Below are 27,203 nucleotides of genomic sequence, written 5' to 3'. Positions count from 1 at the left end.
TATTACATTACATTACATGCATTTAGCAGACACTCTTATCCAGAGCGACATACGTACAGCACACCCAGAGCAGCCTAGGGAGCAGTTAAGGGTTAGGTGCCATTTATGTTGGTCCAGGGAATCGAACCAGCAACCTCAACTTTTTGGTCCCAAAACTGCTTCTCTAGCTATTAGGCCATGGCTTCCTCTAAGAATGTACTGATTCAGTACTGTGTATCAATTTCAGGACCAATATGGCCTCAAATGCTGGACTGGATTTGAAAGATTTTCCCAGACGATTAACAGACATTTTATGTGATGATGCATGTGAGCTTGCACATGAACTCAGCACCCACTCAACACCATCACACGTCTTCTTTGATTACAAAAACATTTCAGTTATTTGAAAAAAAATATTTTTCTGACATTAGATCTCAGCCAACGTTAAAGCTTTTAAAGTTTGTTTTTATAAATGTTGGGGTCATATACAATATGTCAAACTTTAGGTCAAACAAACAAACAAACAAAAAATGATATAACAAGCAGGTAAATTGAAACAGAATATGGCCAACTAAAAGTAGACTGATAAGGGAAAAGGACTTCGTCAAACTTCGTCATGAAGCACCGCTTTAAGTGCAACCTCATTGACACTTTTCCAGTTTATATCTCTTGAACAGGAACTAACACCCATTTGAAAAACATTTTGCCGGAGATGGTCCTTTTTATCCATCTCGCATGATCTGTCTTTGTTTGTTGCTTGGTTGCTGTGATCAGGAATGGAGCTAAGATCTTTCATTCTGGGATTTTTCATGACTGGCCAAATTGGGGTTCCTGGCATTTTTTTGTAGGTCCCAAATGTTTCATGTATTTTTATATCTAACAGTCAGAGGAACAAAATATATAATTTTTTTTTGCCATACAGTTGCGGTGTGTGGCCACGATCTTGCCATTTTTTTTCATTGACAATCCATGCAGTTAAAGGTTTTTCGGTCATTCTTTGCGAGTGGTTAGACTGGAAGAGCGTATAGCTTGTATTCAGCCACATGACTTTTGTTTGCGAGTTTATTTCCGGTGAATGAAGTGGTGGTTAAACAAACCGATTTGGCTGCTGTTATGCAAAGAACTAGTGAAAGAACCGTCTCCGACTATTTTTGCAGTTTAGAGGCCAATGCACGGTCAAGATACCTTCAGAAAGTTGCTCTTTGCGATGGGATCCTTACACGCTAGTAAAAAAGGATTTTTCCAATGATTTGAAAAATTATCTATCCATCGAGTTCCCCGACATCTCAAACTGCCTGGTGCTGCAGACATCGTTCTACACGGACACATGGATGAAAACCTGGAAGAGTATGGAGGAGTACAACTTTTTATATGTGGCTGGGTTAAAGATCTGGGGATCAGGACACTACAAGATAAATCCTGTATCGTTTTTGCCCAGATGATAAGGTATTTTGGGGCTTTTTGCAGTGGTTGGTAGGACATTACAAGAATTACTATAAAGTGTAAACAAACCACAGCCGCTCGATTCTCAATCCTCCCTGCTCTTCTCTTCCAGCAAATGATAATTTTTTAAAATTAAAACAGAGAAAATGCAATGAGAAGGTACATTCCAGCATCTGTGTAGGTAACACTAGGCCACACATCTACATAATCACTCCAGTCGTTTCGAGGAATTTTGTTCGAATCATAACCACTAACAAAGTCTACATTCCACGTATATCTATCCTTTGCTGCTTTCTGACTCTAATCCAGTAGTAAAGCTTTTTTAGCTGTAGCTTTCTTCGAACTACAGACATCTAACGTCTTCAATATCGCTTGTCTTCAGTACTGTATGTAAACAGTTCGCTGGTTCCCCAGGACAAAGGTAACAATGGTTGCTAACATAAGTGCGATGTCAGTGCAAGGGGTCTAAATGGCGACCACGATGTTGTGACCTTTTCATCGTGTTCACTTTTGCTTTGTTTGTTAAACAACATAATCTAACAGACTTGCCAAGGCAATCAGGGGGAAAAAATCAAGTTGGAGCCCTGCATCCCAGAGCGCATTAAAATTCTGAACATATATTTTTGTGCATAAAAATGCACAATTTCTGTGTTAATGCGATTCCTGGTGATTTATTGAGACATTTTCTGTAATGATTTTCACACTGTATGCCCCTCATTTCAACGAGTAGGATCTGGAAAAATCGCACGTGACCACGCGCGACTATGATCGCAGCTATGTTTTCCCGTAGTCGCGGGCAAAATCCGTGCGACTTAAACCCATTATTTTCTGTGTACGCTCTATGTTCGATGTTCTCTCGTTCGACCTTCGATGTGTACACTCTACCTGCGTCCTAACTTGCGTCTATCCACTTGATCTGATACGATCTTAACATGACCAAGGCTCGTTCTGTTCGACCAATCTGCGACATAGCGTTGATCTCTCGGCAATCTATCCTCGCAAGTGCGCGACCTCGGCCGATCAAGGCTCAATCTTGGCCGATCTAGCTACGTACGAGTTGCAACGTACCATCAATCAATACGATTTAGCCTGCGATATAAACGTTCTAGCCTCGCTCTGTACACTCAATTCTCAATCTTTTCTAGACAGATTCTCGCCTGAGCTACACGCAAATTTGTCACGGTCGCCCAGATTTGCGTGCGACCCACTGTGACCGTATAAAAAGGCCTGGTGATCGGTGGCCGACCAGTTTTTGACCAGCCTCCGAAGGGACAACATGGACCCAATCGCTCTGCATCATGCTATTGCACCCTATTTATATGACGTTCAGTAGGCGTAGCTTAATCGGATTAGGCAAAGATAGGTCGCAACTTAAGCGATGGTCGATCTTTATTGGTTGAAGTAGGTCGCACCTTAATCCTCTTTATGTGCCCTATTTATGCGCCCTATTTATATGACATTCAGTACGCGTAACTTTTAATAGGATTAGGCGAAGGTAGGTCACAACTTAAGCGATGGTCGATCTTTATTGGTTGAAGTAGGTCGCACCTTAATCCTCTTTAGAATCCAATCGTGCCCATGGGAAGAATAGGGAGCGTACGGGTCTAGGGAAGGTCTGGGACAGGTTGCACGGAGCGAGGCTTGAATGCAAAAGAGTGAAGCTAGATCGCACGGATCGAGTGAGTGTCGAGGACGGGCTGAGCAGCACAAGAAGAAGACTGAGCATCACTCATCCCTGTTCTAGCCTTGATTGTGTCTCGACCAATGCATCCTTTCCTCGACCTTGTTCGCTCTTTCGACGCTCTCTGTGCGACTTTTAGGTCGAGGCTCAGTTTTCTGGCGTCAAAAAACCGAGCTACGATCTCTTTGTTGGGGAGACCATTCCTTGACCACGTGCAACCACGGAAGACCAAGGCGTGACCAACCCTCGGTCAACCGTCGACTGTGTACGACCTGCGGCGACCAAGCCACGCTCTGAGATCGCAGCTCGGTCTTCCGGGAAGATTTCTCGGTGAAATGACCCCCATCACACTTTTTCCAGCAGCCACTGCAGTTCCTCACAGAACCAAAAACAACATCTACTTATGGACCATTTGGGACAGAAATGATAAGGCCAGGAGTTTGCATGTTCTCCCCGTGTCCGCGTGGGTTTCCTCCGGGTGCTCCAGTTTCCCCCACAGTCCAAAGACATGCAGGTTAGGTTAACTGGTGACTCTAAATTGACCGTAGGTGTGAGTGTGAATGGTTGTTTGTGTCTGCGTCAGCCCTGTGATGATCTAGTGACTTGTCCAGGGTGTACCCCGCCTTTCGCCCGTAGTCAGCATAAATAGGCTCCAGCTTGCCCACAACCCTGTAGAACAGGATAAGCAATTATGGATGGATGGATGGATGGATGATGAGGCCAGATTGACCTATGTAAATGGACATCCACTGATGTTTCTGGCCAGTCTGTGTTTACTGTTTCCCGTAACTTGTAAAGAGAAGCTTGCAGAGAGCAGGCAGAGTTATTAAAAGGATACTCAAAATGGTATGATGATCAGTAGAGGTGTATTTAACGATTATGATAATGTTACTATGTATTCGATTTACAATTTGCTCTGCATTGCATTAAAAACGTGTGGTTTATTAAAAAAAATCCCTCCAGAAACACATATCTACTTTTCTAGAAAAACTAAACATTGTTGAAGGTTCACAGCAGGAATATAACTTCATGTGCACACTCCGTCTTCCTGACTATCAGTATTGCAAACACCAGTGTTGCAGAGCCAATTAACAGTTGCTGTATTGTGTAACCCTGTTATAACCCTGCGTCTGCAGCATTATTATTAGACCGTTAATTGTATATTCATGTCTTGCTTAGGATACTGTCTCTTCATGCCCTGAGACCTGAGCAGTGGTATAGTGATGGCGTGGCCTACCCCAAACTCACCTGGCTGACCTCAGAGCTTCTCCCTAAACTAGCACGCTGGGCCGAAGAAAGCAAAGCCACGGAGTTCAAGAGCACTCTGTCTCTCATTCCTGTCGAGAAGTACAGCATACTCTACCAGCAGCTGAAAAACAAATACAAAGAGTTGGTCAAGGTAAAGAACTGCTGATCTGATTAGTTTGTAATTTTGTCATTTAGAATTAGATTTTTGAGCTGTGCTTGTCGAACAAATGTTTTGTACAGTTTAATGCTGAAAATGATTTATAGATTGTCTGACTTTTAGTTGATTGCAGGGTAGCAAAGGGCGACCATGCTGTAATTTTGTCTTAAAGTGCAGTTTGCAGTTAAAAAAAAATGCTTATGTGTACAGTTAATATACCTGTGTTGTAGGTCTGGCCTGAAGTGACTGATCCTGAGAAATTTGTCTTTGAAGATGTTGCTATTGCGACATATCTTCTTGTAAGTTTAATCTCATTTTTAATTTTTCCACTGTGTTGTGTTGGTAAAAAAGTTCGACTTATACAAGTACGTTTCCATAGCACAACTTGAGGTTGTAATGCTTGTATAAGTTAGAAGAGCGGCAGCTACAATTATCGACACCTTAACAATCTTTTGGCCATTGCAAAAGTGGAAAAGACTTTCAATATGTAAATTGTGCGTGAATAATTGCTCAAACTTGGGGGGGGAAAAACGAGTTGATTCCTGATTACTTAGCGTATCAGATCACGTGATACCATTCCACAAGTATCAACACCTTTGTCCACAGTTATCGAGGCCGTTCCAAAATTATCAACACTCAGATGATTATTTATTTAAAAAAATAATCGGTATGTGGTATTAAGTGAGCAAAACATAGTTTTTATTTAAAATTTGTTTGACATACACTACCGTTCAAAAGTTTGGGGTCACTTTGAAATGTCCTTATTTTTGAAAGAAAAGCACTGTTCTTTTCAATGAAGATCACTTTAAACTAATCAGAAATCCACTCTATACATTGCTAATGTGGTAAATGACTCTTCTAGCTGCAAATGTGTGGTTTTTGGTGCAATATCTCCATAGGTGTATAGAGGCCCATTTCCAGCAACTCTCACTCCAGTGTTCTAATGGTACAATGTGTTTGCTCATTGCCTCAGAAGGCTAATGGATGATTAGAAAACCCTTGTACAATCATGTTAGCACAGCTGAAAACAGTTGAGCTCTTTAGAGAAGCTATAAAACTGACCTTCCTTTGAGCAGATTGAGTTTCTGGAGCATCACATTTGTGGGGTCGATTAAATGCTCAAAATGGCCAGAAAAATGTCTTGACTATATTTTCTATTCATTTTACAACTTATGGTGGGAAATAAAAGTGTGACTTTTCATGGAAAACACAAAATTGTCTGAGTGACCCCAAACTTTTGAACGGTAGTGTAGACTTATATTTAATGCAAAATATCTTTTATATTAATATATAGATGTCGGTGTTTACGTAAATGAGGAAGTAATTCTACTGTTTGTGAACAAATGAACTGGTAATGTTTAACCTGTCAGAAAATCTTTTTGTCCCACTTTCTGCCCACTTTAAGTATTTTCGTAGATCACATTTTGTTAATTATTCGTTGTTTGTATTAATTTCTAGTTTTGTCGTGTAGGTGCAATAGGCTTATATCAGATCAGTCTCATATAAAAAGGAATCAGTCTCATAAATTCATTAATCATTAATTCAAGTGTCTAATAGTTTTATAGCTAAGCTGTTAAAATCACTGGAATAGCTTGGTGGTGATGTTGCTGTAGTTTAGTGAGTATTATAGCTCTAATGTAATACATTTACTCTGTTATGTATCGGTCTATAACATTCATATACCAAATGGGTGAAGGCAATTGGAATGCTTTTCTTGGCAGAGGCTGGCACTCAGTGAATATTGTAACAATAAACAGGACACAGTTTATTCCAAAGATACCATTTATTGAAATAGCTGACATGAATTAGCAAACTAATACTGATCAGATATAGCAACAATAGCGGCCAAGGAATAATTCAGTATAAATGGTGATACAATATATACAAGTAAGAATCAGTACTGTATATGATAATTAAGGCACGAATGGTGATCAGAAGTAATGAGCTATAGCCAGTGTTACAGTGTAGGGGCGAGTGGATGTTAAAATGTGATCGGGAAATCATGCGTGTGTGTGTGTGTGTAAGAGTGTGTATGGAATGCGAATTCTGTGCCAGTCGCGCCCAAAGGGGGATGGTCAGCACAGAAAAAGCATGCAAAAAAACAAGAACAACAAAGGAATCTGTGGTTTAAACTAGTCTCGGCTAGGCCTTAAACCCAAACTCCTGAAATCCCAATGTTGAGGAATGGAGTACGACGGAGGGAGTTAAAAACAGAACAGCACAAATAATGTACAAAGCAAGAAATAATCTATTGCCAAAAAATATACAAGGAATGTTCAGTGAGAGAGAGGGGGGATATAATCTAAGGGGAGACCTAAATTTTAAAAAACCAAAGGTTCGAACAAATATGAAAAGCATGTGCGTATCGAGCTGTGGGGTGACTTTATGGAACAGACTGGAGACAGAAATAAAACAAAGTGCAAATATAAATCTGTTTAAAAAAAGGTACAAAAAAATATTTTTAAACAAGTATATTGCAGAGGAAATATGTTAATGGAGGATGATGAGGGATAAATAGAATAGGGTTGATTGTTATATTAGAACTAGCTTAGTATATGGTATATATTTATTTATGGGGATAGATATCTTCATATTTACAGGGATAAGTATGTAGTAGATATTTTTTTTTTGTAATTATATATTTATATAGATAGTTATGTGTATATGTATATATATATGGATATGGATATGGTATGTAGTATATATTTATTTTTGTAATTATATATTTATATGGATAATCATGAAGTGTATATGTGGTATATATTTTTATAAGTGTATTAATGTAGTTTGGATTTCGGGGTAGTTAAAAAGGGGTGGGAAATTAAAAAAAGTATTGTACTTCTTCCCACTCCTTTTTCGAACAATGTGCGGTGTATTGTAATGTATTAGCTCTTTATATTATTTTATTTATTCTTTTTTTGTCACTTTTTTTCATTTTCTTTCTTTTGTATGTATAAATAGTTACATACATTTTTATACATGTTCGAAATAAATAAATTCATTCATTCATTCATTCATTCATTCATTCAAAAAGAGAGAGAGAGGGAGCATGCACGATCTAACTAAATACAGATAGTAAACAAAGTAAATTAAACAACACGCAGTCTAAGACCGACTTTCATGTGAATCAAAATGCCTAAATTTAAACCATAAGTGAATTCAAATGAACAACGCTCTTCACATTAACTAGCCACAATTAAGACTAACAATTTTGCCTAGATGCCAGCCTTACTGAGATCGCTCTTGTTAGCGATTGAAAGTGAGCCTTCCAAAGACAGTGCGGAGCGCAGGACTAAGAAGAAAACAGCTCTGTTCCTTTACTTTACAGCTCGTCGGCTGAAGATCCACGGTGTTCCGTCGGTCATCCGATGATCTGGAAGGAATCTTGTTTGTAGTTCGTTGACGTTGAAAAAAGGAAAAGGGATCTGGTCGCCTTTTGTCTTTGAAATACTGCGTGGGCTGCAGTAACTAACTGGTTCAATTATTATTCCAACTCTGCGAAGGTCAAATACATTGAACTTTGGCTAAAGGTCCGGTATCAATAGCTCGTTCTTTGTGCTTTGTCCTTCTGTAGCACCAATGCATCGGCTTCTCTCTTTGACACGTGGAATCCACCGCCAGAGAGAGAGAATTTCAGTTCCGCCTCTGGTTTAAAGCAGTCGTGACGTCACTGTATTTGGTATCCAGTATCGTCTGTATCCAATACCATTACAGGGAGTCAGAAGAATGGGCTGGGATAGAACATGGCGTCGAGTACAGAGATTGGTGTGTTCAAACTGTACTGTGAAAGGGGGAAGATGGTTGCTATGGCTACGGGCATGGCAGCCCCCCCTACAGCAGTTTACCAATAAATGTCAACAGGCAATTGACATTGTAACTACATGAAAATCCAGGTCAAAGGTTGCATGTCATTCCTCGAACCAAAATATAAAATGTCTCCTGATATTGTAATATGTGGTAGATATTTACAACAAACTGAAAAAAAATATTTTCCGATTGGAATAGAAAAATCTGAATATTTCAAGCATGTAATTTTTTTATATGCAAGGAATTTAATTCTGGTCTAATTCTATTTATTGCAATAGGATTCCAAATACTCTATAATCATTCCATTCTGTTATGAATCAGAAAAAAATTATTATAAATCACAGTACTTTTATTTTTTTAAGTACTTCATCCACTTCAGCATTGTTACACAAAGATTGATACATAATAGTTGTAATTGTCACTTAATTCCACAGGGTGCCGATAATGGTGGACACTGGTGAAAGTGATCACTATTATTGGCACCTCACGTGACTTCTCAAATGTGTGTTTAGATACAAAATGGTGACTGTCAAATGAAAGAGTAAGAAACAAAGTAGGTTTTGACATGGAGATCATGAAATCTCATCTCATTATCTCTAGCCGCTTTATCCTTCTACAGGGTCGCAGGCAAGCTGGAGCCTATCCCAGCTGACTACGGGCGAAAGGCGGGGTACACCCTGGACAAGTCGCCAGGTCATCACAGGGCTGACACATAGACACAGACAACCATTCACACTCACATTCACACCTACGGTCAATTTAGAGTCACCAGTTAACCTAACCTGCATGTCTTTGGACTGTGGGGGAAACCGGAGCACCCGGAGGAAACCCACGCGGACATGGGGAGAACATGCAAACCCCACACAGAAAGGCCCTCGCCGGCCCCGGGGCTCGAACCCAGGACCTTCTTGCTGTGAGGCGACAGTGCTAACCACTACACCACCGTGCCGCCAGATCATGAAATATCTGTGAATTTGATAAGTATAAACATGTCCATGATCTTTCCACCATGCTTACCTGTGATGATAACATCCAGGTTTTCCTCAAATTGCTGGTTGTGCTAAAAAAAAAAAAAAAATCCATCTCAGGTAACGAGCTGTGTCATCAGACGAGAAGACCAAAGGGTGGTGGTGGAGTCTTCCGGTTGATTAATTAACCAATAATAACTGTTGTAACTGAAACTCATCTTTTGTAAAATTGTTTTTTATTGGTAAATCTGAAAAGGTGTCGATAATTATGGACTGTCTAACTGTAGCCGCCGCTGTAGTAAGTTATTTAAAAATGTCATGTTCAAGTGAGATGTTGAAAGGAGTTCAAGCTGAGTTCAATGTCACTGTGCAGGTTTTATGGGGTGAAGAGAGAGCTGAAAAAGGAACAATAACCAAACAGTCTTTCGTGGACCTTGGCTGTGGAAATGGCCTGCTTGTCCACATATTAAACAATGAAGGGGTATGTCATTGTTATTGTCATTTGTTGTGGTGTTAAATTATAAACTGTGCACCGTACGCCCTCAATCCAGTCTGTGAGCGACCTTTGCCACTGAGGTCTTCTAATCTACCAAGATTAATTTGGCATGAAAATCAATGACATGGTAGAAGCCAGGTGAAGAGGATAATGAAACCACCTAGCTTTTCTTTCACCTTTTTAATCATACGCCAGATTAGAAATCCATACCCTTCACAGTCCCTCACATGCATCCACACACAGACGCTGAAACGTAATTATACACAGTAACCTTGATGTGCATGGGCTGATTAGTCACTGATTTTGTTGGCTAGAGGAGTCACAGGCTCTTGTTTTACAGCATCCTGGAAAAGGAATTGACATTCGCAAGCGAAAGATCTGGGACATGTATGGACCCAATACACACTTAGAGGTAAGTGACTTAAAAATCCAGCATCTATGTTGGTTTATGATTCATTCAAAAAAAAAGTGACAATAGTACCCAGTTGATAAGTCAATGGATAAATCAACTGGGTACAAATGGATTTATTTGTTTGAAAGAACATTCACACAAGAAATCTGTAAAGCCTGTTAGTTCAGAAAAACATTTGTGTCCTACGAGAACTCATGAGTTTTCATCAGTTTATGATTAAGCTAACTAAATAATGTGACCCTGGCATGAGTTTAGTGTAGTTTTAAATACGGGTTATGCTTTAACTTATTACACACTTAAATCTAGTGACTATTTTGTGAAACTTGCTTATTTCATATTAATGACTGTAAAGAAGTCATTAAAGAAGGGGCCGTAAGGGTCCGGTGCATTGTGGGTCGGGTGGCAGCCAAAGGCGGAGGCCCTGGCGTACTGATTCCTGGTTGACAAAACTGGCTTTTGGGACATGGAATGTCACCTTTCTGGCAGGGAAGGAGCCTGAGCTTGTGTGGGAGGTTGAGAGGTACTGACTAGATATAGTTGGGCTCACCTCAAGGTATGGCTTGGGCTCTGGAACCAATTTCCTGGAGTGGGGTTGGACTCTCTTCCAAGCTGGAGTTGCCAAGGGTGAGCGGTGCTGGGCAGGGGTGGGGCTATTGGTAGCCCCCCAGTTCGGTATGCTAACATCGGCGTTCTCCCCAGTGAACGAGAGGGTAGTTTCCCTGCGCCTTTGGGTCAGAGAATGGTCTCTAACTGTCATTTGCACTTATGCACCAAGTGGTAGTTCAGAGTACCCGGCCTTCTTGGAGTCCTTGAGTGGGGTGCTAGACAGTGCACTGTGAAGGGACTCCATTGTTTTACTGGAGGACTTCAACACACATGGGCAATGACGGTGAGACCTGGAGGGGTGTGATTGGGAGGAATGGCCTGCCTGATCTGAGCCTGAGCGTTGTTCTGTTGTTGGACTTCTGTGCCATGCACAGTTTGTCCATAACGAACACCATGTTCGAGCGTAAGGGTGTCCATAAGTGCATGTGGCACGAGGATGCCCTAGGCTGTACATCGATGATTGACTTTGTAGTCATTCCGTCTGATCTGTGACCGTATGTCTTGGACACTCGGGTGAAGAGAAGAGCGGAGCTGTCAACTGATCATGACCTGGTGGTGAGCTGGATCAGATGGCAGGGGAGGATGCCGGACAGGCCTGGTAGGCCCAAGCGTATAGTGAGGGTATGCTGGGAACGTCTGCCAGAGGCTCCTGTCCGTCGGATCTTCAACTGCCACCTCTGGCAGAGCTTCAACTGCATACTGAGGGAGGATGGGGACATTGAGTCCGAGTGGACCATGTTCTGTACCTCCATTGCTGAGGTGGCCGTGCAGAGCTGCGGCTGCAAGGTTGTTGGTGCCTGTCGTGGCGGTAATCCCCAAACCCAGTGGTGGACACCTGTGGTGAGGGGAGCCGTCAAGCTGAAGAAGGAGTCCTATTGGGCTTAGTTAGTCTGTGGGTATCCAGAGGCAGCTGACAGATACCGACAGGCCAAGCGGAACGTGGCTCTGGCAGTCGCTGAAGCAAAAACTTGGGTGTGGGAGGAGTTTGGTGAGGTCATGGAAAGTGACTTTCGGTCGGCCTCGAGGAGATTCTGGCAAACCACCTGGCGGCTCAGGAGGGGGAAGCAGTGCTCTATTCCGACTGTCTGCATTGGGGATGGAGTGCTGTTGACCTCAACTGGGGATATTGTCTGGCGGTGGAAGGAATACTTCGAGGATCTCCTCAATTCCACCTTCATGTCGTCAGAGGAGGATGCAGAGTCTGAGGGCGATTGGGAGGACTCTCCCATCATGGGCGATGAGGTTGCCGAGATGGTTAAAAAGCTCCTCGGTGGCCAGGCTCTGGTGGTGGATGAGATTCGCCCTGAGTTCCTGAAGGCTCTGGATGTTGTTGGGCTGTCTTGGTTGACACACCTCTTCAGCATTGCGTGGAGGTTGGGGACAGTGCCTCTAGATTGGCAGACTGGGGTGGTGGTCCCCCTTTTCAAAAAGGGGGACCAGAGAGTGTGTTCCAACTATAGGGGGATCACACTTCTCAGCCTCCCTGGGAAAGCCTATGCTGGGGTGCCGGAGAGAAGAGTCCGGTCGATAGTTGAACCTTGGATTTTGGAGGAACAAAGTGGTTTTCGTCCTGGGTGTGGAACACTGGACCAGCTCTTTACCCTTACAAGGGTGCTGGAGGGTCCAACCAGCCTACCTGTGTTTTGTGGATCTGGAGAAGGCTTACGACAGTGTCCCTCATGGTGCCCTGTGGGGGGTGCTTTGGGAGTATGGGGTCCGGGGCCCACTGCTGCGGGCCATTCAGTCCCTGTATGACCAGAGTAGGAGTTTGGTTCGCAGTGGTGGTAGTAAGTCAGACTCGTTCCCGGTGCAGGTGGGACTCCACTAGGGCTGCCCTTTGTCACCGGTTCTTTTCATAACTTTTATGGACAATTTCTAGGCGCAGCCAAGGGGTGGAGGGTGTCCGGTTTGGTGGCCTCAGGATCGCGTCTCTGCTTTTTGCAGATGATGTGGTCCTGTTGGCTTCATCAATCTGTGACCTCCAACAGGCGCTGGGATGGTTTGCAGCTGAGTGTGAAGCAGCTGGGATGAGGATCAGCACCTTCAAGTCCGAGGCCATGGTACTTAGCCAGAAATGGGTGGAGTGCCCACTTTGCGTCAGGGGGGAGTTGCTGCCTCAAGTGGAGGAGTTTAAGTATCTCGGGGTCTTGTTCACGAGTGAGGGTAGGGGGGAGCAGGAGTTGGACAGACGGATCGGGGCAGCATCACCAGTGTTGCGGATGCTAAACCGGTCTGTTGTGGTGAAGAGAGAGCTGAACCAAAAGGCAAAGCTCTCAATTTACTGGTCCATCTACGTTCCCACCCTCACCTATGGTCATGAGTTATGGGTAGTGACTGAAAAAATGAGATTGTGGATACAAGCAGTCAAAATGAGTTTTCTCTGCAGTGTGGCTGGGCTCTCCCTTTTAGAGATAGGGTGAGCAGCTCAGTCATTCGGGAGAGGCCCAGAGTAGAACCACTGCTCCTCCACATCGAAAGGAGTCAGTTGAGGTGGTTTGGGCACCTTGTTGGGATGCCCCCTGGACGTCTCCCAAGGGAGGCTCTCTGTGCATGCCCCACCGGGAAGAGACCCTGGGGCAGACTCGGGGTACACTGGAGAGATTACATCTCTCGGCTGGCCTGGGAATGCCTCGGTATTCCCCTGGAAGAGTTGGTGGATGTGGCCAGGGAGAGGGAGGTCTGGGCAGCTCTGCTTAGACTGCTACTCCCACGACCCGGACTCGGCTAAACGGTAGAAAATGGATGGATGGATGGATGGATGGAAAAAGGAAATCCAAAACAAAGCCAGGGTGCAAGTTTCCCTTAACCTTCAATTGACAAAGGTCAGCTAGTGCAATTACTGTGATATTTTTTTTTTTTTAGTCACAGTCTCTATCTAGTTTATTTTATTGTGGGATTATTTTTTTTAATTAACACGGGGTCAAACATACATAAAGGGTAAAAAATATACATACAGCACACCAAATATTTGGTTAAATGTCCCTTAGCAAGTTTCAGCTTACAGACACTTTTAGTAGCCATCAACAAGCTTCCGGCAGAATTGGTAAACTTCAGTTCAATTTGTGTGTTTCCTGGCACGGACCTGACTTTTAAGCACAGTCCACATATTTTAGATAGGGTTGAGGCCAAGACTTGTTTTAAGCTTAATGTTTTAGCCTGCTTTATTCATTTCATGACCAGCTTTGATGTGTGTTTTGGGGGTTATGGTCCTGTTGGAACATTGAGTTGTGTCGAAATTTCAACTGTCTAGCTGATGGTTTGTGCAATGCACCAGCTCCTCTGGCAGCAAAAGAGTCCCAGAGCATGATGTTACCATCACCATGCTTAACAGTTGGTACAGTTTTTCTCTGTACCTCTGGTCATTGTGTCCAAACAACTCAACCTTTTTCTCAGCTGATCACAAAACTTTACTCTGGAACGCCTTTTCTTTGTGGATGTAGTCTGCTGCAAACTTTAGTCAATCTCAAAGTTGTTGATTCTGGAGCAGGGGCTTCTTTCTAGGATGGCAGCCTCTCAGTCCATGGCAGTGTAAAACTTGCTTGACTGTAGACCAAACTCATTTTCATAGAGGGCCACATCATTGAATTTATAGGTTACCGAGGGCCACATAATCGGTGAACATGTGTTCAAAAAGTGCAACCATGAAATCTGTATTGCAGTATGATTTGGTTTATTCAAAATTGGTTTTAAATGTAACATTTCATTAAGAGTAAACCATGACTAAACAGAAATATTGGCCTATGTGAAATTTTGAAGCTGTGAAATAATTGTTCTAACCACTCTAAAAGAGTGTGGCTGAAAAAAAAAAAACATGTAGCCTACAACAGTAACATGTTCAAATGCAACTTCTATTAGTTAACTGATCAATATTCATTCATAGACTGACATTAATGAGAATAAACTGCAGTCAACAATGTGCACAACAATGTCCATAACACTTGTTTGTGCTCACCACTAAAAAACAAAACAAAACTGTGGCTAAGAAAGGTACAGTGTGTGTGAGTGAGAGAGAGGGGGAGAGATAGACTGAGTGTGTGTGTGTGTGAGAGAGTTGCTTTTCCCAGACATTTGGCATCTCTTGCTCTTTACCAACTCATCAGAATCAGGATTTAGTTTCTGCACAGTTGAAACTTTCATGATATGATTAAGGTGGCTGTGTGTAAGTCGAGATCTCAGTGCAGTTTTGTTTAGATTCATAACAGAAAATGCTTGTTCACAGAGATGAGTTGTCCCAAACATACAGAGGAGTTTGGCTGCAAAAGCAGTCAGGCTGGGATAACGGGACCCAAGGCCCTGGTAAAACATTTCGAGGTCCACTGTATTAAAATGTTGCTGTAATACGGTGTTGCACTGCAAATCAATAAGCTCCAGCTGGAGATATGTAAATGGGACCTCGGCAGCGCTCATGGTGAATGGAGAGGTAAACACTGAGAACCGGCTTTCAAGTTGGTGGAATTCACGAAAGCGGCTGTGGAATTCATTCTTTAGCGCAGCAATCTTCTCTCTATAACGCCGGACCAAGCGAGGAGCAGAAGTAGACTGCAAGGCCAGGGAGGGGAAATGTACGAGGTTACTTTGAGACAGTTGTGTTTCCCAAAGGCCAAGTTTGCGCTGGAAAGCTCGAACACTGGCGTACAGGTCAGTAACCAGTTTGTTCCGACCTTGCAGCATGGGCCCAGTCCACTCCCACTTTATCCAAAGACATGACAAGACTGCTGAAGATGTCGCTAGCCGTCGTAGTGTCCGTCATGGCCACCAGGTCAACAAATTCCTCTGTGATGTTACAAGCGGAGTCAACACCTCGAATAAAAATCGCCAGTTGTGCTACATCTGTTACATCTGTACTTTCGTCAGTTGCGATGGAGAAAGCAACAAAGTCGTAAATTCTTGTAGTAAGCTGTTGTGTTAGCTGTCCAGTAATGTGATCGATTCAAGAGGCCACAGTGTTTCTAGAAAGGCTAATGTTTGTGAAAGCCTGATGCTTATCTGGGCATACAAGCTCTGCTGCTTTCACCATGCAAGTTTTCACAAATTCACCATCAGAAAATGGCTTTGAAGACTGTGCTATCTCATTGGCTATTAGACAGCTGGCTTTCACGGCAGCCTCACTTGTTTTGGAACTCCTCCTGAATACAGACTGCTGCTTTTTTAAGCTATCCACCAACTCCTTCAGTTTATCCTCCCTCAGCTGTCCAGTAAAATGATCAAACTTTTCTGCATGAGCAGTTTGGTAATGTCTGTGAATATTTTACTCCTTTGGTACAGCAACTTGCTGTGAGCATATTAAACATATTGGCTTACTGTTAACTTCCCAAAAGAAGTAGGCATTTGTCCATTTTTCCTGAAAAATCCGACATTTTGTCTACTTTCCTTTTCTTAGACAACATTTTCCTGTCATCAAGAAGCTAGCTCGTGATCTCTCTTCAGTCAGGAATTTGGAATGTTGACAAGCTGTTTTACTAGAATTAGATTGTCGCCATCTAGCGGATGGATGGCGAACTATGTTTTGCGGGAATGATAGCCAGTTGACAGAGGTTGACACAAAAATACAGGGACTGACGTGGGGGCTGTTTAAAATCATCATGCGGGCCGTATATGGCCTGCAGGCCGTATGTTTGACACCCCTGGTGTAGACAGTGACACTGGTGTTCCAGTAGCTTCCAGTTCATGGCAGGCCTGTGCCTTGGTGGTTCCGAAGTTGTTCCTGACCATCCAAACCAATTTCCTGTCAGCTGAAAGCAACAGTTTGGGTCTTCTTCCAGACCTTGGCAAAGTGGCTATATCTTCCAATAAATTGTATTTAGGTACAATTGTTTGAACTGATGATCTTGGAATCTGTAGTGGTTTAGAAATGGCTTCAAGAGACATTCCTGTGTTGTGTAAATCTATGATCCTCTTTCTCAGATCTGCACTGAGCTCCTTGGACTTTCCCATTGTACTGTGTGTTGCTCAATCCAATGAGGTCTGTCCAACAAAGCATTTTTATGTTGGCATAGAGAAACTACCAGCTGCAGTCAATTATGATCACGAACAGGAATTTAAGGAGACCTGGCCTTGGCAAGTTAAGACATTTTGGGACTGTCAGCACCACTAAATTAATAATCTACGTAAAAGTGGGTGTCTAAATTTTTTGACCCTGTATGTATGTAAGTTTTTTGACCTTGTAAATTTCTGTTTGATTTCAGAAAACCCAAAATAAATGAACTTGTGCACCAAATTCTCTGTATTTATTCTATTAAAGATGTATGTTGTACAATCATTCTATGACAGAAAAAGAACAGTTCAAAGAAATCACTGAAAGCCCAATATTGCCATGGCATTCATGTCCATGATGGCATTCATGTCTGTGTCTGTAAACCTCTGACCACAACTGTAACCGTCAGTCTTCTGGAAAGGCTTTTCACTAGATTTTGGAGCAAGGCTGTGGGGATTTGTGCTCATTCAGTCACAAGATCATTAATGAGGTCAGGCACTGATTTTGGGTGAGGAGGCCTGGGGTTCAGTCACTGTTCAAGTTTATCCCAAAGGTGTTCAGTGGGGTTCAGGTGAGGGCTCTGTGCAGGACACTCAAGTTTCTCTACATCAACCTTTGCAAACCATGTCTTCATGGACCTTGCTTGATGCACAGAGGCATTGTCATGCTGGAGAAGGTTTGGGGTGCCTTTGTTCCAGTGAAGGGAAAAATGTAATGCTTCAGTATACAAAGACATTCAAGAAAATTTTTCTTCCAACTTTTTTTGCAACAGTTGAGGGAAGGCCCAGATATTGCTGTGATGGTCAGGTGTACACATACTTTTGCCCATATAGTGTATATTTCTTCACAATGTAAAAATGCAGCTCAGTCTAGACTATGATTCATCATAAAAATATCATAAAAATTGTGTTAAAATTACTCAATGTTTTTATTTGTAAAGTTAGGCCAAAAAAAAGTGTGTGTTTCCGGTTACCCGCCTGACCCTAAACTTTTTTTTCGTTTTTTTTCCCAGTCGCGACTTTTACATATAACCCAACCGTGTGAACCGGAAGTTTTTGTCACTCACTGGGAAAATCAGGGCTTTCCACAAGCGCCGGCTGCCGGCCATACAGCCGACTACACAATTAAGTCCAGCCGGCTACTTTAATGACTTATTTTTGTAGCCCACAGGCTCTAAATATTAATTTTCGATTTTAATAAAATTAAATGTTTATCTAACAGACTGACAATAATGTCAAACTGAACCGCACTCATTTAAGTTGTGATTCGCGCTGTTTGTACCGATAATAACCACAAATCCCCCGCTGACTTCGTTGATCAGGGGAGAGTAACTCATCCGCGGCCCCGACATGCGGTGTGCGCGTGCACTCGGCGGAGGCAACATCGGAGGGAACAGAAGCAGAGAACGCTTATTTTGTCTTTCACCTAGAGACATGATTCAAACTTTAAAACGGAGACAAAATTCTCCTGTGTGGATCTGGCATTCAACTTTTTTGCTAGGTTCTATACTTTTTGATCAGTCACAGATCAAACACCATGAGCAAATCTGGGGAAATTCAGGCTTTATAATGGGTGTCTATTGCGTTACACACCAGTGGAGCTCAGGAGTTTAGAGTGTAGGCAGCTTGAAAAAAAAGCTCTAACTTTCTCATTTAAACTGTTTTTTCTCAGCCACAATTTTCACTCTACACACACAATTTTCTCAAAAGTTGTAGTCACACATTGTGTGAATCAAGACAAGTGTCTCCCTGAGTGATAGGATTTACAGTTTTTGAATGAGAAGCCTGAAAGTAAGGAGAGGACAGCTGCGCTCTCCCATAGACTCACATTATAAACGTGGCAGCGCTTTTACTGCAAAATCAGAAAAGTCACTTGTTTTTAACTCTCTCTAGTGTCCACATTTTTTACACTAGGGACAAAAAAAATTACATTAATGTGTTCATGGGAGCCTTGTAGCACTCAATGTGAAAGAATTTTGTGAATAGCTCCTTTCGTTTCCGTGTAAATCAGCGTTGTTCGAGGAGAGGGAACTCTGAGAAAAAGCACTCTTTGCTTGTTATATTGTGTCTTTTCCCTGCACCGTTACCAAGGCGATGAGCTGCACTCAGGGAGCAGAGAGGGACGGGGCTGCTCTCTCTCTCTCATGGTGTATTGAGCTGTTATATTTACAGAAAAATTCATGTTAAAAGGTGTCTCATGCTGCATCAGATTCATCAGAAGGTGGTAACTCAGGTGACCTGCAAAGAAATTCATTATATTTTGTGAAATTATTCCTGTCTAAATATAGGTTATGGCAGCCATCTTGAAAAAAAAAATGCCTGCCTACCGACCCTAGTTTTGAAATCTATGTAACCGGAAAAACACACTTTTTTTTTTTTTTTTTTGGCCTTATCAAAGTTTTTTTTGTTTGTTTGTTTGTTTGTTTGTTTGTTTTGCTTAAATTTCTTGAATGGCAAGCAGTGATTCTTATAACGCTAGAATAGAAAAAAAACATTTTACATTTTTACGATAATACTGTGGGCAACTATGGAAAGACATGGAGGCTTTCTGTGTAAAACTATGTAAAGGCATAGGAGAGAAGGCCATGGCTTAAAGGTTAGGGAAGCAGTTTTGGGACCAAAAGGTTATTGGTTTGATTCCCTGGACCAGCAGGGATAGCTTAAGTGCCCTTGAGCAAGGCACGTAACCCTCAACTGCTCCTCAGGCTACTCTAGGTATGTTGTATGTCACTCTGGATAAGAGCGTCTGCTAAATGCCTGTCATGTAATGTAACTAACGCTTTTGATACTTAATCCACATTAGATTACATACTCAAATTATCCACTGGGGTTAAATTGTACTTTACCCTATATGAGGATGTGCTTTCCACAGACCTGTAAGCTGGGACATATAAAAGCTTAATATTAAATATCTCATCTCATTATCTCTAGCCGCTTTATCCTGTTCTACAGGGTTGCAGGCAAGCTGGAGCCTATCCCAGCTGACTACGGGTGAAAGGCGGGGTACACCCTGGACAAGTCGCCAGGTCATCACAGGGCTGACACATAGACACAGACAACCATTCACACTCACATTCACACCTACGGTCAATTTAGAGTCATCAGTTAGCCTAACCTGCATGTCTTTGGACTGTGGGGGAAACCGGAGCACCCGGAGGAAACCTACGCGGACATGGGGAGAACATGCAAACTCTGCACAGAAAGGCCCTCGCCGGCCACGGGGCTCGAACCCGAACCTTCTTGCTGTGAGGCGACAGCGCTAACCACTACACCACCGTGCTGCCCCAATATTAAATATTTCCTTCTCAAATATTAATCCTTTTGTGGGTTTTCCCAGCCTTACATTAAATATGTCATTCTTTGGCTAACTTTATTCTCTGAGAACCATTTTCTTTAATGTATTCTCCTCATTAGCAAAACAAGACCATGCTGGATTATTTATAATGTTTTTCTTTGAAAGGAAGCACAGAGGTTGTTCAGTGCTGTGGCTGATGGGAACTGCTGTGCTTTTAGGGTGAGCACCAATGAACCAGTGGAGTCCCTGCGGTGCTCAAACATTACTATAAGACATGGTGTGTCCATCAGCATTGAGGCGTGCTGGGAGGAAAATGGGATTTCCATGAAAGTGGTTTTGCTCTTCAGTTTAGTTATATGATGCAACATATTTATGGGCATTGCATGTATGAGCAAGGTTTTTTGTGGTTTTTAAACAAACGAGGCACTGAGTTTTGTGGCAAGTCTCTTAAATTATAAATGTGACAGTCTTGATGTATTTACTTTTCCATCTCTGTAAGATGATCAAATGATCAGTAATAGGAAATAGGTTAGAAGTGCAGTAGATCAGGAGCAGGAGGATTCTGCATTATGGAACAGCCTCCCCCCCATCACTTTCTATTAACCATCTGTAATAAATGTATCTACACCATCATATATTTAGCATTGGACAAAAGATAAGATATATTTAATAGCACTCATTATGAACACAGCATGAAATTTTAATGTACCATTTTTACTAAAAATTGTTAAATCTTTTCGGCATGTGAAACTCCATTGTGATTTATTCAAGCACATCAGCTTTTTCCTTTTCCATTTTTAGCACAAGACGAGTGACTCTTGGTGTCATTACACCTTTAGCCGTTGGTAATGAAATGCACCGGCCACTCTCGTCTATTTCAGGAAAAGGCAATCACGCCCAGCGCTGCGTTCCTCTTCCCTGAGACAGACTGGCTGATTGGAAACCACTCAGATGAGCTCACACCATGGATCCCTGTTATAGCAGCCAGGCAAGTCATCAGCTGCCAATTTATTCCAAATGCTGAAGTGCCACCTGATCTCCACTAAATGACTGTGAAGGGATTTGAGCACTTACTGCTGGTCCTTGGTTGTTTGTTGAAAAACCATTGTCATGGCTTTAAAAGTTCAGTATCTGGATTTCAGACTCAGAGTTAGGTTTAATAAAACAATTGTCATCCTGGGGGTGAAACAGCTTAAAAATAACCTTAAAATAACTGGGAAGGTCATTATGAGTTACTCCACTGTGGCCTGCAGGGATAACGGAAGAGCAGTGTTAGTATTTGTGTAGAGCCTGGGAAAACCTTTCACATGGTCTAATTTGGTCATTCTTTACATAGCTAGATAGTTTTTACAAAACGGAAATATAATTCCCTTCTGAATGTATTTCAATCAAAACTTATAGCATTTAAAAAACCTAGTTAGTCTCAAAAGTGAAAAGGGAGAAATTTTCATGTAAAGATTTGCTTCCGACTCCACTGAAAGACACCCAGCCTGCTTTTACACTTCCAACATGATCTGCGTATTTAAACAGCTTTACAGCAAAGCTTTTAAAAATGACCTGTTTACAATGGGAAATGAGTTCTCATTATGATTTATCAGCAACGTCCACATCAGTCTCTGCCTGATCACCTGAGGAAAGTCACTTTTGGCATTTAAACATGAGCCCCATCATCTCTTCACTTGACTGATCTCTGTTCACTGGAAAATGAATTAGCAGTTTTGTTCTGTTGACTAAATTTCTTATTTTTTCTCATCTCATTATCTGTAGCCGCTTTATCCTGTTCTACAGGGTCACAGGCAAGCTGGAGCCTATCCCAGCTGACTACGGGTGAAAGGCGGGGTACACCCTGGACAAGTCGCCAGGTCATCACAGGGCTGACACACAGACAACCATTCACACTCACATTCACACCTACGGTCAATTTAGAGTCACCAGTTAACCTAACCTGCATGTCTTTGGACTGTGGGGGAAACCGGAGCACCCGGAGGAAACCCACGCGGACACGGGGAGAACATGCAAACTCCTCACAGAAAGGCCCTCGCCGGCCACGGGGCTTGAACCCGGACCTTCTTGCTGTGAGGCGACAGCGCTAACCGCTACACCACTGTGCCGCCCACTCTTATTTTTTTTTTTAATTTAAATATTTTAAACCTCTGTCCTGAGTCATCTATACATTTACATGGCATTTAGCAGGCGGTCTTATCCAGAGCAATATATAACAAGTGCAAAAGTCAGGTACACGAAGTGCTGAACTTCTAGATAAGAAAGTTTGAGTGCCATCTGAATAAGTGACAGAATAGCACCTAGTGTAATATTCTGTTGAAGTACCAACACTCAGCAAACAGCCAGGGAAACAATTCAGCCATACAAATGAGCTGACGAAGTACAACTAAACGGAGAAAAATAAAACTCCAACGGCTAACCCCAGGCGAGACAGTACACAGCCTGGGTTGGTTAAGACCGATACGTAGTTACACAGTGGACAGGGATGCAGGGGAGAGGTGCAGCCTGAAGAGGGGAGTCTTTAGTCTGCGATTGAAGGTGGTCAGGGAGTCGGCAGTTCTGACTTCAATTTATACAGTGTGTAAACCCTTTTTTTGTTTGTTTGTTTGTAGTTATTCAACAACTTGATCAAATCATGAGGAAATCACACTTGTCTGGCACAGTTTTGGTCATCTTTCGGCAAACTGACTGCATTTAACACTGTTTTTAAACTCTGTCCTTACTCAACATGATCTCTGCAGGCAGACAGCAAAGCAAGGTTATAAATAAACCGAAATAAAAGCATTGACTGTACATGTCATTTTGGTAACGATTTCTTAAAGTAGTCATGTATAAGTGTGCATATCTGTTATTGTCAGACAACTTAAATTTGGCTCAAAACCTGAATATTTTGTCTTTTGCTGGCTTCCAGAATTCATCTTCACTGATAATCGACAGATTTTTCCAATCCACCACACATACAGTATATGAAGTATGAGCAGCGCGTGTGCTACGTGTTTCAGGACATGTCTGGCTCATTAGGAGCACTAATGAACATGGTACTGTATGTTGTTGTTCATGATTTTTTTTTTCCTTGCTTTGGGTGGATTAGACACTAGGTGGAGTTCTTTAGCTTAACGCATGACTCATATCTTGGCCCTTGTTATTGTTTGAAACTTGGAAAGATCTGGGGAACCAGATTCAAAACAGTTTGAATATGTTCTCCTTTTTTCTTTAACCATTGTCAATCGCAATATACTTTTCCCTCTGTTTTGTATAATGCTCATGAGCTACATCATGATGTACAGGGTCTATGGAGAAATGGACAGATCTCGATGGATTGCACCTTAGGAGTTCTGATGAAATAATGTGAATTTTTGCAGCATACTGTTTTAGACTCAAACAGACAAACAAATAAAAACCTTAGATTTGCAAAACCTGTTTTTCTCGGGCTCAGTACGCAGTTGCAAAGCCTTAGATATAGAAAGTTTAGATATACAGTACCAGTCAAAGGTCTCAACACCTTCTAATTCAATTCTTTTTCTTTTAATTAATTTTTATTATCCCCTGATGGCCAAAAGGCCCAAAGGGAGATTATGTCATGGTGATGTCTGTCTGTCCGTCCGTCCCGAGAAAGGTACTCGCCTTCTGAAATCAACTCCTCTCACAATTTTTGGAGGAATTTCACGAAACTTGATAAGATTCTTTGTTATATGTCAGTAATATGCGTACTGCAGTTTCGTTCAGTTCAATTGCATTTTACCACTGTTATGGCCCTTGATTACCAAACTCGTACTTTTGACAATTTCATGAAAGTGTGCGGGGCGGCACGGTGGTGTAGTGGTTAGCGCCGTCGCCTCACAGCAAGAAGGTCCGGGTTTGAGCCCCGTGGCCGGCGAGGGCCTTTCTGTGTGGAGTTTGCATGTTCTCCCGTGTCCGCGTGGGTTTCCTCTGGGTGCTCCGGTTTCCCCCACAGTCCAAAGACATGCAGGTTAGGTTAACTGGTGACTCTAAATTGAGCGTAGGTGTGAATGTGAGTGTGAATGGTTGTCTGTGTCTATGTGTCAGCCCTGTGATGACCTGGCGACTTGTCCAGGGTGTACCCCGCCTTTCGCCCGTAGTCAGCTGGGATAGGCTCCAGCTTGCCTGCGACCCTGTAGAACAGGATAAAGCGACTAGAGATAATGAGATGAGATGAAAGTGTGCTCGTCTTCTGAAATGAACTCCTCTCACAATTTTTGCAGGAATTTTCTAAAACTTTGCAGAAGGCTTTGCTATATGTCAGTAATGTGCATATTACAATTTCATTCAATTCGGTCACATTTCACCAGAGTTATGGCCCTTCATTACTAAACTTGTACTTTGACAATTTCATGAGGGTGTATTAAGCACTTATAGCATAGATATAGTTGCCAGCGGGGGATATTGCGCCCTCAGAGCACTCTTGTTAATTAAGACACTTCGTATTCTTAAAGTAATGATGGATGTTTTTTCTCGTTACTTAGTTGAGTGGTTCTTGACATGATATGGATTACTACAGTTGTGGAATATGGCTATTTACTGTTTTTATTATTTACTGTTTGCTCTCAAACACATTAAGAAGGCATGAAATTGCACGAATTAACTTTTGACGAGGCATCTGTTAATTGAAAAGCATTCCAAGTGACGACCTCACGAAGCTGGTTAAGATAACACCAATAGTGTACAAAGCGTCATCAAGGTAAACGCTGGCTACTTTGAAGAATCTAAAATATGAAGCCTATTTTGTTTTTTTAACACTTTTTAAAAAAAATTTACCACATAATTCCAGATATGTTCCAAATGTTATTTCATAGTTTTGATGTCTTCAGTTTTGTTCTACAATGTAGAAAATAGTCAAAATACAGAAAAACCTATGAATGAGTAGGGGTGTACAAACTTTTAACTGGCACTGTGTCTCCTAATAAACTATTTCGCAGTGGTTTATTTCATGTAAGAGGATTTATTACCCAGCACTAACTATATATCTGATTGATGACTGAAGATAACGCATTAACCGGCTTTGTTTTTCCTATAAAGTAAAACGGTGTTATTCAGACACAGCAGTGCAAACCCAGTTTGGATTTAACTCACAATTTAACAACTGCAAAGCAACAAAACAGTATTTAATGTTACAGTGATGAACATACTTATGGAATTACTAATGCCGCTTTTCCACTACCAACGCGGCTGAGTTGGGCTGAGCCGTGCCGTGCTGAGTTGGGCTGAGTCGAGCTGAGTGGGGCTGTTGGAGTTGCATTTCGACTACAACCGCGCTGAACCGTGCTGGCTGGAAGTGGGTGGACACATTGGGTGGAGTTAGCGAAAGTGGGTGGACGTCACGTGATGTCGTTAGGCGGTGCAAACAGTGACATCAGCGAGCTTTTAAGCGGTAGTCTCATGACCCGGATAGTAAACAATAAACATGGAGGACATGGAGTCGTTAGTGTTGCTGGTCTTGGTTCTGTGGCTTGTTGTCACCGACAACGCGGACAGATACTGGCAAGAGCGTATAGATGAGGTGAGGCGCATAAGGCGTCAGAAATTCTCGTAATTTGTAATTCTTCTTCTTCCGGGTTTACGGTGTTTACAGATCCCAGCGTGCTCGCGGGGCGTGTGTGGGCGTGTGAGGACACTCCTCCTCACCAATCAGTGCACAGGGGAGTGTCTGCTCACGCCCCTAGCCCCACTCGGCTCGGTTTGGCTCGCTTCAGCCCCACTCCAAAACCGTGCGAGTTTTGGGTGCTAAGCAGGGCTGAAGCGAGCTGAGTCGTGCTGCTCTAAGGTAGTCGAAACGCGAGCCGTGTCGGGCTGAAGTGAGCTGAAAAAGGGTAGTGGAAAAGGGCCATATGAAATAAGCAAGAAACCATGAAGACATTCCTGTGTTGGAAAACTTAAAGGAACAATCCGGTAGAAAGCACTGACACTGGAGTCTCCTTCCACAAATACAAAATAAATGTTTCGTCTCGTCTTCTTCCGCTTTATCCGGGGCCGGGTCGCGGAGGCAGCAGTCTGAGCATGGAAGCCCAAACTTCCCTTTCCCCAGACACCTCGGCCAGCTCCTCGGGAAGAACACCAAGGCGTTCCCAGGCCAGCCAAGAGACATAGTCCCTCCAGCGTGTCCTGGGTCTTCCCCAGGGTCTCCTCCTGGGGGGACATGCCTGGAACACCTCCCCAGGGAGGCGTCCAGGAGGCATCTGAAAGAGATGCCCGAGCCACCTCAGCTGATCCCTCTCGATGTGGAGGAGCAGTGGCTCTACTCCGAGCTCCTCCCAAGTGACTGTGCTTCTCACCCTATCTCTAAGGGAGCACCCAGCCACCCTGCGAAGGAAACTCATTTCGGCCGCTTGTATCCGCGATCTTGTTCTTTCGGTCATTACCCAAAGCTCATGACCATAGATGAGTGTCGGAATGTAGATCGGCCGGTAAATCGAGAGCTTCGCCTTTTGGCTCAGCTCCTTCAAAATAAATGTTTCCTCACAGAAAACTTCACCACACAAACAGTTATAACTACTATTGTTAATTTTGTCCAATAAATTTAAGGATAGTATGGTGCAGGCTTGTAGTACTCAAGTCCAGGACTCGTGACTTGACTTGGACTTGAGCACTGATGACTCGGACTCGTGCATTAACTGCATTAGGACTCGTAAATTGGAGACGAGGACTCGGATTTTTTCTTTATTTTTTGTAACATGCCATAATAATTTGGCACAAGATATTTATATCTATGTTAATTTTGTACTAATTTCGTGTAAGAGTGTCACATCTGCGTGCCTTGGCGCATGCATCAGATAGACTCTCGGGCACGCTTTGGACAGCGCGCACGCCAAGCGGACTCTCACATGTGTGCCCAAAATGACTCGCACCTGCACAGGATTAAGGCACAATCAGTGCACTGATATTAAAACCGTGAAAACACACTTTGCGAAGTATTGAGTTGCATTGCTGACACATTACCGAGCCTTATTTCCTTGTTTAGTTTCCTGATCCCTGATTTCCTGTTTCTCGTCTTTGATTCTGCTGAGTCTCCAATAGCCTGTTTGTGTCTCGCTCGACCTATTGCCTGTTTCACTGTTTTACGATTTTGCCTGCTGTTCTGGATCGTTTATCTGTCTTCACGTGTATTAATAAATGCACC

At 42.7% G+C, this 27,203-nt stretch overlaps 1 protein-coding gene across 1 annotated transcript in view; it reads left to right on the top strand.

Moving 5' to 3' along the window:
• trmt44 (tRNA methyltransferase 44 homolog) overlaps positions 1–27,203 on the top strand; it is a 58,383-nt gene that overhangs the window by 9,017 nt on the left and 22,163 nt on the right. Inside the window, exons 3-7 of the mRNA XM_060934843.1 lie at positions 4,283–4,502; positions 4,739–4,807; positions 9,657–9,764; positions 10,120–10,191; positions 20,947–21,053. Of these exons, the coding sequence (XP_060790826.1) occupies positions 4,283–4,502; positions 4,739–4,807; positions 9,657–9,764; positions 10,120–10,191; positions 20,947–21,053 (576 nt within the window). The remainder of the gene's footprint in view (positions 1–4,282; positions 4,503–4,738; positions 4,808–9,656; positions 9,765–10,119; positions 10,192–20,946; positions 21,054–27,203) is intronic.

Source organism: Neoarius graeffei, chromosome 1 (assembly GCF_027579695.1).
Source record: "Neoarius graeffei isolate fNeoGra1 chromosome 1, fNeoGra1.pri, whole genome shotgun sequence".
Classification (NCBI taxonomy): Eukaryota; Metazoa; Chordata; class Actinopteri; order Siluriformes; family Ariidae; genus Neoarius; species Neoarius graeffei.
Note: the sequence above shows the minus strand (reverse complement) of the source record. Positions and strands in the feature narration are given on the sequence as shown.